General features: G+C 43.4%; 2 protein-coding genes and 1 long non-coding RNA gene across 5 annotated transcripts; 2 read left to right on the forward strand and 1 right to left on the reverse strand.

Moving 5' to 3' along the window:
• Positions 1-22: 22 nt before the first annotated feature.
• pdia4 (protein disulfide isomerase family A, member 4) lies at positions 23-3,894 on the forward strand. Its single transcript, XM_057013307.1, has 10 exons — positions 23-307; positions 666-834; positions 920-1,125; positions 1,214-1,352; positions 1,424-1,629; positions 1,718-1,876; positions 1,941-2,092; positions 2,589-2,745; positions 2,827-3,060; positions 3,285-3,894. Exons 1-10 carry the CDS (start codon positions 232-234, stop codon positions 3,695-3,697), a joined length of 1,911 nt encoding a protein of 636 aa, XP_056869287.1. The 5' UTR covers positions 23-231; the 3' UTR covers positions 3,698-3,894.
• A 32-nt stretch (positions 3,895-3,926) lies between these two features.
• Positions 3,927-12,203, reverse strand: si:ch211-217a12.1 (alanine aminotransferase 2-like). Of its 3 annotated transcripts, none has more exons than XM_057013311.1 (12): positions 12,137-12,203; positions 10,224-10,408; positions 7,960-8,049; positions 6,716-6,824; positions 6,419-6,549; positions 6,040-6,283; positions 5,850-5,929; positions 5,615-5,748; positions 5,331-5,505; positions 4,536-4,691; positions 4,344-4,456; positions 3,927-4,264 (listed from the first exon to the last, which is right to left on the reverse strand). In XM_057013311.1, the coding sequence occupies exons 1-12, from the start codon at positions 12,186-12,188 to the stop codon at positions 4,171-4,173; spliced, it is 1,563 nt and encodes a 520-aa protein (XP_056869291.1). In that variant the 5' UTR covers positions 12,189-12,203; the 3' UTR covers positions 3,927-4,170. The 3 variants fall into 3 exon arrangements, with proteins under 3 accessions (XP_056869291.1, XP_056869292.1, XP_056869293.1); XM_057013312.1 differs by lacking the exon at positions 12,137-12,203 and adding an exon at positions 10,477-10,618; XM_057013313.1 differs by lacking the exon at positions 7,960-8,049.
• LOC130513986 (uncharacterized) lies at positions 10,613-11,768 on the forward strand. Its single transcript, XR_008946880.1, has 2 exons — positions 10,613-10,876; positions 11,409-11,768. It is a non-coding gene; the product is annotated as an uncharacterized LOC130513986 (long non-coding RNA).
• Positions 12,204-12,425: the final 222 nt, after the last annotated feature.

Genomic DNA, 12,425 nt, shown 5'->3' on the forward strand with positions numbered 1-12,425 from the left:
CCAATCACATGCTGGCAAGTCAGACAAGTTCCAGTCGCTGGAGGGGCGACGTGATTTCTGGAGTGATTAGGTTGGATGAAAGTTGACAGGCAGGAGCCAGTATTGATCCTAGTTTGCGGGTCTGAGCCACCGACAGCATTTTGATGACATTCATCAGTGTTATTAGCTAAATTTGTTAGCCTGCCAGTCCAGAGAAGTGAGCCGTAACCTGGGACGCATCATCTGTGGACAATGAAGAAGCTCGCTCTACTGCTCATTGTGCTGCTCGGCGTCGCACATTTGATACCTGCGGGCAAATGTGAAGACGGTAAAGATGAGAGCTTTTAAGTCTATGCAACTGGCAGCTGAATGTGCTTTTTTTTAAAAATTTGGGTAACGTCACCGCTACGTTTCATTTCTAAAGTTATTTGCAGGTAAACGAGCTGGCTAAGTTAGTGTCGCCTGTATGCTAGCTCTGATTTGCCTGCTAGCTTACGAGACCGCTGTTGTGTTTGTTAAGCAGGTGCCAGAACTGAGGAGACATTCAATAGTTCTATTATTATGTATTATATCATCCCCCCCCCAGGAAAGTTTATTCCTACGTCTCTTGATCTCTTAAAGACCAATAAGTGGTTAAATGGTTGCACTTTCGATGTTCCTGCAGTAACTTGTGCTTTTGCTGTCAGATGATGCAGAAAATGAGAATACCGAAGAGGAGAGTGATGATGAAGAAGAGGAGGATGATGATGACACAGAGGTGAAAGAAGAAAACGGAGTGCTGGTCCTCACTGATGGCAACTACGATACTTTCATTGAAGGCAAAGACACAGTTCTGGTCGAATTTTATGCACCCTGGTATGTTTGTGATTCAAGTTTTAGGTTTTTGGAACTGCAACCAGATTCCCAAATTCACAGCTGAATCTGCCTTTTTCATTTGAAGGTGTGGCCACTGTAAACAGTTTGCACCTGAGTATGAGAAAATAGCAGAGAGCCTGAAGGAGAATGACCCCCCTATTCCTGTGGCCAAAGTTGATGCTACGTTGTCCAGCGGTTTAGGAAGTAGGTTTGATGTGTCAGGCTATCCCACCATCAAGATCATTAAAAATGGGGAGCCTGTGGACTATGATGGAGAGAGGACAGAAAAAGGTAGTGACGTGAATTCTGATGTCTTTACTTGTCAAGTCTAAAGTTTTAATAAGAATTTGAAAAATAATGAAGTGAATACGTATCGCAGCCATCGTTGAACGGGTGAAAGAGGTAGCGCAGCCTGATTGGAAGCCCCCTCCTGAAGCTACCCTGGTGCTGACAAAGGACAACTTTGATGATACCGTTAATGGAGCGGACATAATCCTGGTGGAGTTTTACGCCCCATGGTCAGTACAGACTGTTTTCTTTTAAAATGGCTGTGCAGGACTATTAAAATGCAACTACTGAATTTTCTTAGGTGTGGACACTGTAAGCGCTTGGCGCCAGAGTATGAGAAGGCTGCCTCACTGCTTAGCCAGCGGTCCCCCCCTATTCCTCTGGCCAAGGTGGATGCCACCGTGGAAGCTGAACTGGCTTCACGCTTCGGAGTTTCAGGCTATCCCACACTGAAGATCTTCAGGAAGGGGAAGGTGTTTGACTACAATGGACCCAGAGAGAAGTATGGTAGGTCCAAACATTGCCTATATACAGTGATTCTGCATACCTGGAGATCTTTTTCCTTCAGTGACATCACAACGTTCTTTTCTACAAGGCATCGTTGACCACATGGTCGAGCAGTCAGGTCCTCCCTCCAAGCAGGTCCAGGCAGCTAAACAGGTGCAGGAGCTCATCAAGGATGGAGACGATGCAGTAATAGTTGGCATCTTCTCCAGCGAACAGGACGCCGCTTTTGAGCTCTACATCGAGGCCTGTGAGTACCAGATTTAGTCAATCGTGCGGGTAGAAGCGACTCTTTAAACGATTGTGTCTGGCAGGTAACGCATTGAGGGAAGATTTCACCTTCCGTCACACATTCAACTCTGAAGTGTCCAACCTACTGAAAGCGTCACCTGGCCAGGTTATGATTGTTCAGCCTGAAAAGTTTCGATCGAAATACGAGCCTGCGTCTCACACACTGACAATAAAGGTAATTTCTGTCCAGTTTTCAGTAACTACCGTATTTTCACAACCAAAAGGCGGTCTCATTTACGGGTGATATTTTTTTTAATTTAACACATACATAAGGCGCACCGGATTATAGGGCTTGGGCATGGTAAAACATATCTGTCTGCTGGCTTAAAATATGCATGCATGCATGCTAGCATGTGTTTTTAAAAAGGCAGCGGGAGAAAAACTGTTCTGTTGTACTTTATTGAAGTATTTAGCAATGTACTCACGTTATTTTTTGATCAATCTTCATCCACAAATCCATCATCCAGCAGTTAGATTTTGGAACTCAGTGCTCACATAAAGCGCACCGCATTATAAGGCACCTTGTCCATTTTAGAGAAAATTTAAGACTTAAGTGTGCCTTATGGTCGCGAAAATACGGTACATGAAACTGCCATAATTGTGTATTTAAATCAGTGTTGTAAAAGTCTGCACAACCTCAGAAACACACTTGTCATTTATTTACCATATAGGATGACACGCTGGTGTCTGAAGTACAGGAGTTCTTCAAAAAAAATGTGATCCCTCTAGTGGGCCACAGGAAACCTAGCAATGATGCTAAGCGCTACACCAAAAGACCTCTGGTTGTCGTGTACTATGGAGTTGATTTCAGCTTTGACTACAGGAAGGGTATGTTTTCATTCAGCCTAAGGGTTCTGAAGCTATTGAGTGTAGAGGGAATGAGCCTAATGTCTGCATTTCTCTTTGTAGCTACACAATTCTGGAGGTCCAAGGTGTTGGAGGTGGCCAAGGACTTCCCCGAGTACGTGTTCGCCATCGCCGACGAAGAGGACTACGGAGAAGAGCTGAAGAGCCTGGGCCTGAGTGAGAGCGGTGAGGAGGTGAATGTAGGGATTCTGGAGGATGGAGGCAAAAAGTTTGCCATGGAGCCTGAGGAGCTGGACGCAGACGTGCTCAGAGACTTTGTTATGGCGTTCAAGAAAGGTGAGGCTTTGATGTCTGTCTTAAACGCGAACTCGTACAAGACCTTGTATAGAGTTTTTTTTTTTTTTTTTTTTTTTAGAGTTCTGGATAAAGAAAGCAAATGGCATAACTTGAAAATGTTGACCGTGGTTACCCCGTTAGCTCTGATCCTCTTTAATAGAGGAGAATGTACAGTTGAAGTTAAAGGACATGCGGTTGCTGACACTAAACTGGTGTTTTTCCAGGTAAACTCAAGCCCATCATCAAGTCCCAGCCAGTACCAAAGAACAACAAGGGACCAGTTAAAGTTGTGGTAGGAAAGACCTTTGATGAGATCGTCATGGATACTCAAAAAGATGTCCTGATTGAGTTTTACGCACCGTGGTGTGGCCACTGTAAGAAGTTGGAGCCCGACTATTTAGCTCTGGCCAAGAAATATAAAGGGGAGAAAAACCTGGTAATAGCCAAGATGGATGCCACAGCCAACGACGTGCCGAACGATGGCTACAAAGTGGAAGGATTCCCCACGATATACTTTGCAACGAGTAACAGCAAACAGACCCCAATCAAATTTGAGGGTGGAGACAGAACACTGGAGGGGTTCAGCAGTTTCTTGGAAAAGCACGCCACAAAGCTTTCACAGAAAGATGAACTTTGAAAAAGCTAATGACTCTTCCAGGGCATAGAGGATACCAGCGGTGTGACAGTGTTACTGCGATCATTCACAACGTTCAATCATTATTTTCTGTTCATTCCAAGAGATTCTGCTTTCTTCTGTTTCTGAAGCATGTAAGCACTGAACATTTCCATCTTTTTAAATAAAAGGAAAATGGCCGCTTTGTTGGTGAGCACCAAGTTGACTCTGTAATGATCCCATTTCACAACAGTTCTGGAAATGTGAAACTTTTTTAAAATGGCACAATACTGTAAACAGTCTGACTGCCTGCAAGCACATTCAGTTTGAACTTCTGAGTTTGACTTGGCAAAGAAAACCAAATGCCAGCTATTCAAGTTACACTAGTAAAGTCCTGATTCATTGGAAAGTGAATCTCATTGTTGATTCTATTGTTTTCCCCAACAAACACTACCATTAAGTTGGTTATTGATGTAAGACTGGTTCTGCTGAGGCCATCATTCTGAAAACTCTTTGGTGAAGCGCACGTGGAAGTCGCTGATCTTCTTCAGAACAATCTTCAGCTTCTCAGTGGGTGGCAAGATGGTCATCCTGAACAGAGGCGTTTGATTAGTGTCACTGCTGTCGAAATAGTCCTTTAAGCCATGGACATTTAGCTCAAAACACTGACCTGAAGTGGAAGGTTCCTTTTCTCTGACCAAAGCCACTTCCAGGTACCAGGCAGATCCCCTCCTCCTCCAGCAGGCGCATACAGTAGTACATGTCTGGTTCCTGACCAGCCTCCTGCATACAAACACTTTTGATACATGCTCTCAATGCAGTCGAGTGACACTTGTCAGCGATGTGAGGAGGCAGCATAGACCTTGGCTTTGTTGATGGCCTTCTGTGGAAGTTTGATTTGGGGAAAGGTGTACATGGCCCCCTGCACGGGATTACATTTGATTCCTGGAACTGTGTTGAAAATCTCCTCTGTCAATTTCGCCTTCTCTGCTAAGTTTGCTAACACAGTGGTCCGCTCCTGAAAAGAGTCAGAAATTAAAACATGACAGGTGGGTGAGAATAGAATGTCCTTCCTTCATACAAACATTTCTTCAAGAACAAACATTTTCATATTAGATAACAATCACACTAAACATTTTATGACATTTAACTAAAGATTTCTCAACTGCCATTAAATTTGAGCCTCACAGTCCTTGACTTACCAGTACTGTAATTATACTTAATTCACTATAAGAAAAATGTGCTCAGCTAGTGTTAAACTATATTTTGTGGGTCTGATGACCCATGATGGGGAATATGTCTCCCTTTAAGCAGCAAGGGCTTCTTTATATGTGAGTTGGAAGTCCACACATACTTTGTGCAAAGCTGCTGCTCCAATAGTTACGAGCTACATGGCTCTGATGGCACATGCATCGTAATTACTCTCCATCCTGTATTTCCAGGCAATAATCAAATCATCTATGTCTTGTAATGGAGTTCTTGTGCAGCACTGTTCCATCAATATGTTTACAATCAACTGTATGTCACATGCATACAATATTCATTATCATCCTCTTTTAAAGAACTCAAGACAACTCAAGACAAAGCCACACCAAGAGTAAAGCAGCTCAATATTTCATGCATCTTTTAGATTTTAGCACATCTGGATGAACATCACCTTCATAAATGTTGCATGTGAGGGCTCATCGGGCTGTGGCGGGTTGACAACCAGGTCCAGCAGAGCCTGTCCAGGGACTGGGGCACACAGACGGACTGACACCAGTTTAGTGAGCTGGGCCTTCACTCCGGGGTCCAGGTTTATCACCTCCACGTAGCCACCGCGGAATCCGCACCTGAAGGAAGCAAATACAAATCAGGGCTGGGCGTATTAAGTACATAATAACCAGGATGGGTTATTGACACAGCTGATGTAAGTTGCAGTTGCATTGCACATGCACTCACTCGCCCATGTAGCATTTGGAGGTGGAGTGGAAGGAGGCCAGCTCCACTGTGCTAGAAAACTCTGATCCCATCTCAAACAACACTTTCTTAAATGAGTGAAACTCATTATCTCTGTACACATTATCCTGGTAGACCTAAAAGGAAAAAACACAAAAAACCTTTGGTTGATTCAGATTGATTTTATTTAGTTCACGGATGGAAAGTGAATGAAAAGGCTCGAATGAATGTACATTACCTCATCAGCCATGAGGAAGAGACGTTCCTCCTTTGCGAATCGGATCACATTTTTGATACACTCTTTGCTCTGGACCTGACCTGTGACATCGGACATTCCATAGTTCATCAGTGTGTACGTGTTACGTGTAAGCATACACTAAGAGCTCACCGCAATCATTTAAAAAATACTACTAGGCGGACAGACATACCGGTGGGGTTTCCAGGGTTGATAATACACAGAACACGGGGGTTGCAGTGCTGCCTGGCTTCTGTGACGGCTCTCTTCAGTTCTGGAATATCCAAACTCCAGCAGCTGTCCTCATTCAGGTAGTAATTGACCTGCACGGCCCCCAGGTCAGCCAAGGTGGCCGAGTACAGAGGGTACTGGGGGATGGAGATCAGCACTCCGGTACGGTTACTGCCTTCGCCAGCCACCAGCAACTTTAGAATGGTCTGGAGCAGGGAGAAAAGTAGAGAGAAGGTCAACCCAAAACACAGGTTCTGAGTTGGTTCTAATAATTCTTTTGGGTCCAGACAAAGTCCGCAGTCATCAGCTGATATCATGGAGTGAATTAACTTATAACTTACCACGATGGCATCACTGGCCCCAGTGGAGAGGTAGATGTTGTCAGGGTTGGAGGCGAACCCGTCTCTCTTCTCTATGTAGCGCGACACATCCTGACGGATGCATTCGATGCCCTGGCTGGCACTGTAGGCCCCTGGAACACATGGAAGTGGACTTTGGTTTGAGCAGCACATGCATCGACCAGTTTTCCTCTTTGCAAATGACAAATCAATTTTTCATGAGCACGCAAATGGAGGCGGATGAAAGTGTTGTTTGTAGTGTTTATGGGTTATGCTGGCGGAGTTGGGGGAAGAGCTGACCTATACTGCTGCCTCCACAAGCCTTCAGAATACGCCGTGCTCTTTGTTTGGCATCGTCTGGAAACTTGTCATCTTCCAAAAGTTCAGGGTAAGAACACAAAGCCATCACCTGAGTGAGGACGACAGTATAAAAATCAAACAAAAACAACCCTAATATGACTGTGACACTCCAACTTGCCTGAATATGTTGAAATTAATATGTAAAGGGAAAGCAATCATTCAATTGTCAAATAAGGACCCTCCACATTTTTCTTAGAAAATTTGATTGCTAACAGGAGTTACTTTACAATACGTTAGCTTAGCACATGCACGAACTAACATACATCTCATATCAGCCAATAATTTGACTTAAGCTTGTTGAAACTGGCAGATTAACCATCCCATTATCTGGTCATATTATACAGTGGTGGTCAAAAGTTTACATACATAATATCATGGCTGTCTTGAGTTTCCAGTTATTTCTACAACATTGCATTTTCTTCCTGATCGTGGCAGTGACAAAACAGTGCCATGCACTTTATACTTACAAACAATTGTTTGCACTGTTGCTCTTGGAACCTGCAGCTGCTTTGAAATGGCTCCAAGTGACTTTCCTGACTTGTTCAAGTCAATGATTCTCTTTTTCAGATCTGTGCTGAGCTCCTTTGACTTTCCCATTGTAGCGTTTGTGGGTGTTTTTATCCAATGAGCCCTTTTTAAATGGCCTCAGAGAAGTCACCAGCTGTAGTCACTCATGATCACTCACAAGAAGTTAAGAGGCCATGCTATGAAGCTCATGTCATTGACACAACTTTCTAAGTCTCCAAAATTGCTGTATGTATATTTTTGACCCAGCAGATTTGGCCACACTTTCAGTTTACCCATAATAAAATCATAAAAGAACCAAACTTCATGAATGTTTTTTGTGACAAAGAAGGATCTATTCCAATCACTATATCAGAGAAAAATCAGAGTTGTAGAAATAACTGGAAACTCAAGACAGCCATGACATTATGTTCTTTACAAGTGTATGTAAACTTTTGACCACCACTGTATATCCTCCTCCTTTATCACTACTTAAGGGCCGTGATGCTATAATTCAGTCAAGTGAAAATACAGATATATTAATGATACTGATTTCATTGAAATTATTAACTGCTTAATCTGAGGAGACAACCTCAATCATTGCCAAAGAATGTTTGCCAGTGTACATGCATGTAAAAACTCAGTTCTCACTGATAGAAGAGTGTCTTAAGTAGACTTGCCTGTCTGAAAAATGTGATTGGTTTCTGCCCCATTGCTTGGGCGTCACCAATATTCGCCCGGATGACTTCATTGAAAGGCTTCTTGGCTCCCTGGAAGATGAAAACACTCACGATCACATCTGTAATTACCGGTGGATGTCTGTAAGTTAAAACCTGCCTTTAATTTTTCCCACTGTAGCAGACGCTAATAATGCAATTATTAATCATTGTCAATAGCACATAAATTCTGCCATTTTAAATGTAATAAGACCAATCATCTCATGAAGTACTTGAGCCAATAATGTAATTCATTACTATGTTATTGGAAAAATGTTATTGCATCATTAGCAGGTATTTCATTATTGCTTGCTTCACCTTTTTTCCAAATTGTTTCATTTAAAAAAAATAAAAAAGATTTGTACAAACGGAGCCTCAAGAGTCTCCCCAAACAGTGATCCTCCCATTAAGCACTATCTCTCATTAGCAGGCACTTGGCTGGAAGTGACGGAGAGCAATGATGACACAAACTCCTCTGTTCCTGGGTATGGGCCTGTTCTGGAATTACTGGCACTAATCAGTTGTTTCCAGACTCATTCAAGTTAATTCCTGACCTGTAAACACTGCTTTCCTGCCATGGGCCTGTTGCTGGTGTTTGTTACAGCTATGATGTAACGTGACAATGGATTTATGTCTCATGCTGCATGTAGCTATGTTTGGTACTTTAACATGATCCATTTTTAAGTCTGAAATCATATCTAGCCTTTTAAAAAAGCCATCTCCAGCACTGTGATATAAGGAAGTACCAGACAGATTACCTCCAGGGTGCTCTTTTCATCCCAATCAGTGTCAATTGGATGTCTTCTCCGGAGAAAAGGAACAAAGCCTGTCGGACCTCAGCCTGTCTGAATTCTGAGTAACTGGATCTAATGTCTCTCAGTGCCAATCGTCATTTTGTGCCTGTTGTAGTGCAACAAAGAGGCCGCTGTTTTCCCTTTGATACAGAGGAACCAGTCAGACCCTGCAGCTCAGCCCCGAGCTCTCCTGCTTGCTTAGCACCACCTGTACTGAATACATATACAAATATGTATTCAGGCTTAATCTTATTGCTCATGATTAAACTATTGTCCTGCTAATATCGTCCTATTACTATAAGTGACAGTAGATCAAACACAGCTGATAAATTTGCAGAACACCCAAATGCACAAAGACAGCAGCTCAGAAACAAGACTGAACTTGACAGAGCAGTACTGGGATTCTTGTGTAAAATATCCCACAGTCATATATCTGCTGAGCAGTTTCCAGTCACAGGACCGGCAGGAAAACACGCCCAGGTGCTGACTGAGTAGTAGCAAAAGACGAGAGTGATTGGTCATGCATAAGAGGGGAATATTACAGTCAACACCATCCAGACCCAATCAAGATCACATGGTTTTACGTCCTGAATGTAGCCGATTTGTGCCCAAAATTACACCACAGCTAATGTCTATGAGAAAATGGTTCTAGGCTCCTTTATACAAGTGAGGACAATAGACAAATCAAGTGGACGGCCAAGAGCCGTGGCCCTTTTAGCTGAAAAGGGACTGCTTCTAATGACCATGCTTTCAGAGAGATAGCGCCACTGCTCCAGGGCCTCAGAGCTGCAGCTTAATCAAATCAGCTCTCCACAGAGTAAGGAGGGGAAGTTGGAAACCCCAACGAAGAAGACAGAAAATGAACACTCTTATGTAACTCTCCAGGGTTGTACACAAGTCCTCCACACTGAATCCAGAGACAAATGCAGGAGCTTTTGGTGTTTATTTTGTAACTTTACGGGCGGGCCTGCTTGCCCTGTTTGTCCTTCCAAGGGACTATGATGGTGGGATCAATATTCCAGCTGCACAATGTAATCTGAGAGGGTCCCGCAGGACAGGCTCGGTAATGTTGTCATGCGCGCCTTTTAAAGCACACTCAAGGAAAGCGGCTATCAACTCGGAATGCGCGCTCTTTACCCCTCAACTGTCTTAAATATCTAAGATAACAGACATATTCGTTCTTTGACGTGTTGGCAGCGAAGCAGCGCTGTTTCTGAAATGAAATTTACATTTTAAAGCCCCAAAAGTGTCTTGTTTCAAAGTCCAGCTGTTACAACAGCTCACACTTCCTGCCGTTCTGCGGCTTCATTCCACAAAACTAGTCTGCTCACTTTCAGAGGCGCTCTTAACTTCAGTAGGAGGACCACGTCCGGAATATGAGCTTACAGAAACTCGCGCCGTTTAGACATCACACGGGCTGCGCGCGGCATTTACCTCCTTCAGCTCCTTCTCGAGCTGCATGGCCCGCAGGACGATGGGCCCCCGCACCGCGTACTCCACGCGCTTCACATTGGGGTTCATGTTGTCCAGGGTGAGCACCTTTCCGCAGCTCGAGTCCCCGTTCACCGCATGCTGCGACATGTTGTCTTTGTCACGAACGACTCGGCGTCTTCCGAGGACTGAAAGACAAGATAATGGACTGAAGCTGAAGTGACACGCGAGGCGGGCGAAGTTTAACAGAGGTTACCAGCCCTTGGTGGAGGAGACCCAAGACACCGAGAGGCTCCGCTTCACTTCGGTGTCTTGACGCCCACTCGCCCTCGCGCCTGTTGCTGATTGGCTGAGAACTGGCGCGGGCCAGAGACGCTTTTCAGTCCAGGCAGAAACTCGAACTTCCCGAAGTATCGGTCCAGAAGCGCGAGACACCAACAGGGCAAAGGGTGGACAAATTAAAGCTATTTAATTTGCTAAGCAAGTGTTAAATCTTGTTTCGATTTAACTGTGTAGAGGAACATTTTTCTCAACAGGAGAATGTGTGTAATAATACTGACCAGTGGGCATCAAGTCTGTCATAAATAACTACACAAATGCAACCGGGACTCAGTGGCAACGCAGGACACCCGGAACATCTTACTGTGACGGTTCTAGTATGTAAATCACAATCTTTATTTAAGGAATCATCTCGTTTTCTTAGGGAAATTTACGCCAGTATTCGTAGTAACGTTAGTGACTGTCTCTGCATTCCGAGTTGGAGTCAATGCTTTTATTATTATATTTAATTAATATATATTATATTATTAGTAGTAGCAGTATTGTTGTTGTTGCTGTTGTTTATAGTGGGAGGTTTATTGGAAGTCTGGATAAAGCTGCCGGATACGACCACATTCTAAAAGCTAAAAGATGCACTTTCCTTTACTCACAACCTTCCTTTCTAGTATCATCTTTCATCATTATTATGAAACATCTTCACCCCTCCTTTCTACAGCAAGAGACATGGAGCACCATTTTAACCTTGTTATGCTCCTTACCTTAATGGATGATGTCATGATTTAAATGATGGATAGAGACAGTTAAATTATTAGCACATTCCTGTGAATCAGGCTCCTTTGACCTTTGATCATTTAAAGGCCAAATGTCATGACTTTTCTCTCCTGAAACCCGTTATTTGATCTTCCAAAGATGAGTCCAGACTGCTGGAGCCAAAAGCAGCGACCCAAACAAAGGTATCAACACCCATGACTTCCCACCGAGGGGCGGTAATAAACCAGCGTGGACACACGTGGATTCATTACATCTGAATCAGAAATGCTTTGTCTTTCTGTTCCTAAAGTCTGGAGACAGTTCTCTCACTCTTGTGGCAAAATGTTCAGTTCTGAGCACAAGCTGAAGACAAGAAGAACATTTGATTATATGTAAATAAGTTTATTTGTGCATTGTCAGTTCAACGGGCCACTTTTACGAATGAGCAAGTTATGAATGTGCAAACGTGGTTTCTTCAGATAAACCAGAATTTTGCAGCAAATAAATATCAAAACACAATTTGAACAGAAATATCTAACCCTTTCCTTACATTTAGAGCCTATACAATATATAAATGAATTTTGAACCTAATACAACCCTTAGCTGATTTGAAACAAGATCTAAATAGAAAGGACATCCATGATTGCCAAAACAAAAATGACATTGGATTTCCTGGCAACAAAGGATAGAGTAAAAATGAGCTGCAGATGTTCACCAGTTGTTTAGATGGTCACTAGAACAGGATACGACTTCCCTCCCAACAGTAATCTAAAGTAACATAAGGACAACATGGAGTTAATGACATAACATTAATCCGCACCAGTTGAGTCTGCATTATATGAGCATACATTCACTATACATACTAAATAACTGACCACAAAGCTTACCTTGACTTTCTTGTCCAGGAGTTTCATTTGACCACATTGGCTTCTGGCTCATGTCTGGTATAAATCGGCACCCTCGGTAGGCTCCCCCTCGAGGCGGAACTCCGTATGGTGGCGCGAAATTGCAAACGTTTGCACCTCTCGGCCACCGTAGTAAGTACGCTTTGAAAGTGCCTAGAATGCTCAAAATGCTGAATTCATCTGTCAGAAGTGTCGATTCAAAAGAAATATTTGATCGAACCTTGGATTGGGGGGACTTTGTGTGTAACAGAAAGATTACAGGCTGGGCTGA

This window comes from Takifugu flavidus, chromosome 17 (genome assembly GCF_003711565.1).
Source record: "Takifugu flavidus isolate HTHZ2018 chromosome 17, ASM371156v2, whole genome shotgun sequence".
Classification (NCBI taxonomy): domain Eukaryota; kingdom Metazoa; phylum Chordata; class Actinopteri; order Tetraodontiformes; family Tetraodontidae; genus Takifugu; species Takifugu flavidus.

What these genes read in the sequence shown, in the direction of transcription:
- pdia4 (XM_057013307.1), top strand. Translation starts at nt 232, where the DNA reads ATGAAGAAGCTCGCTCTACTGCTCATTGTGCTGCTCGGCGTCGCACAT. An exon ending in TGCGGGCAAATGTGAAGACG is followed by an intron (nt 308 to 665) that starts GTAAAGATGAGA and finishes TTTTGCTGTCAG; the next exon opens with ATGATGCAGAAAATGAGAAT. An exon ending in TGGACCCAGAGAGAAGTATG is followed by an intron (nt 1,630 to 1,717) that starts GTAGGTCCAAAC and finishes CTTTTCTACAAG; the next exon opens with GCATCGTTGACCACATGGTC.
- si:ch211-217a12.1 (XM_057013311.1), bottom strand. Translation starts at nt 12,188, where the DNA reads ATGAGCCAGAAGCCAATGTGGTCAAATGAAACTCCTGGACAAGAAAGT. An exon ending in TCTTCCTCATGGCTGATGAG is followed by an intron (nt 5,749 to 5,849) that starts GTAATGTACATT and finishes TTTTCCTTTTAG; the next exon opens with GTCTACCAGGATAATGTGTA. An exon ending in CACATGCAACATTTATGAAG is followed by an intron (nt 4,692 to 5,330) that starts GTGATGTTCATC and finishes GACTCTTTTCAG; the next exon opens with GAGCGGACCACTGTGTTAGC.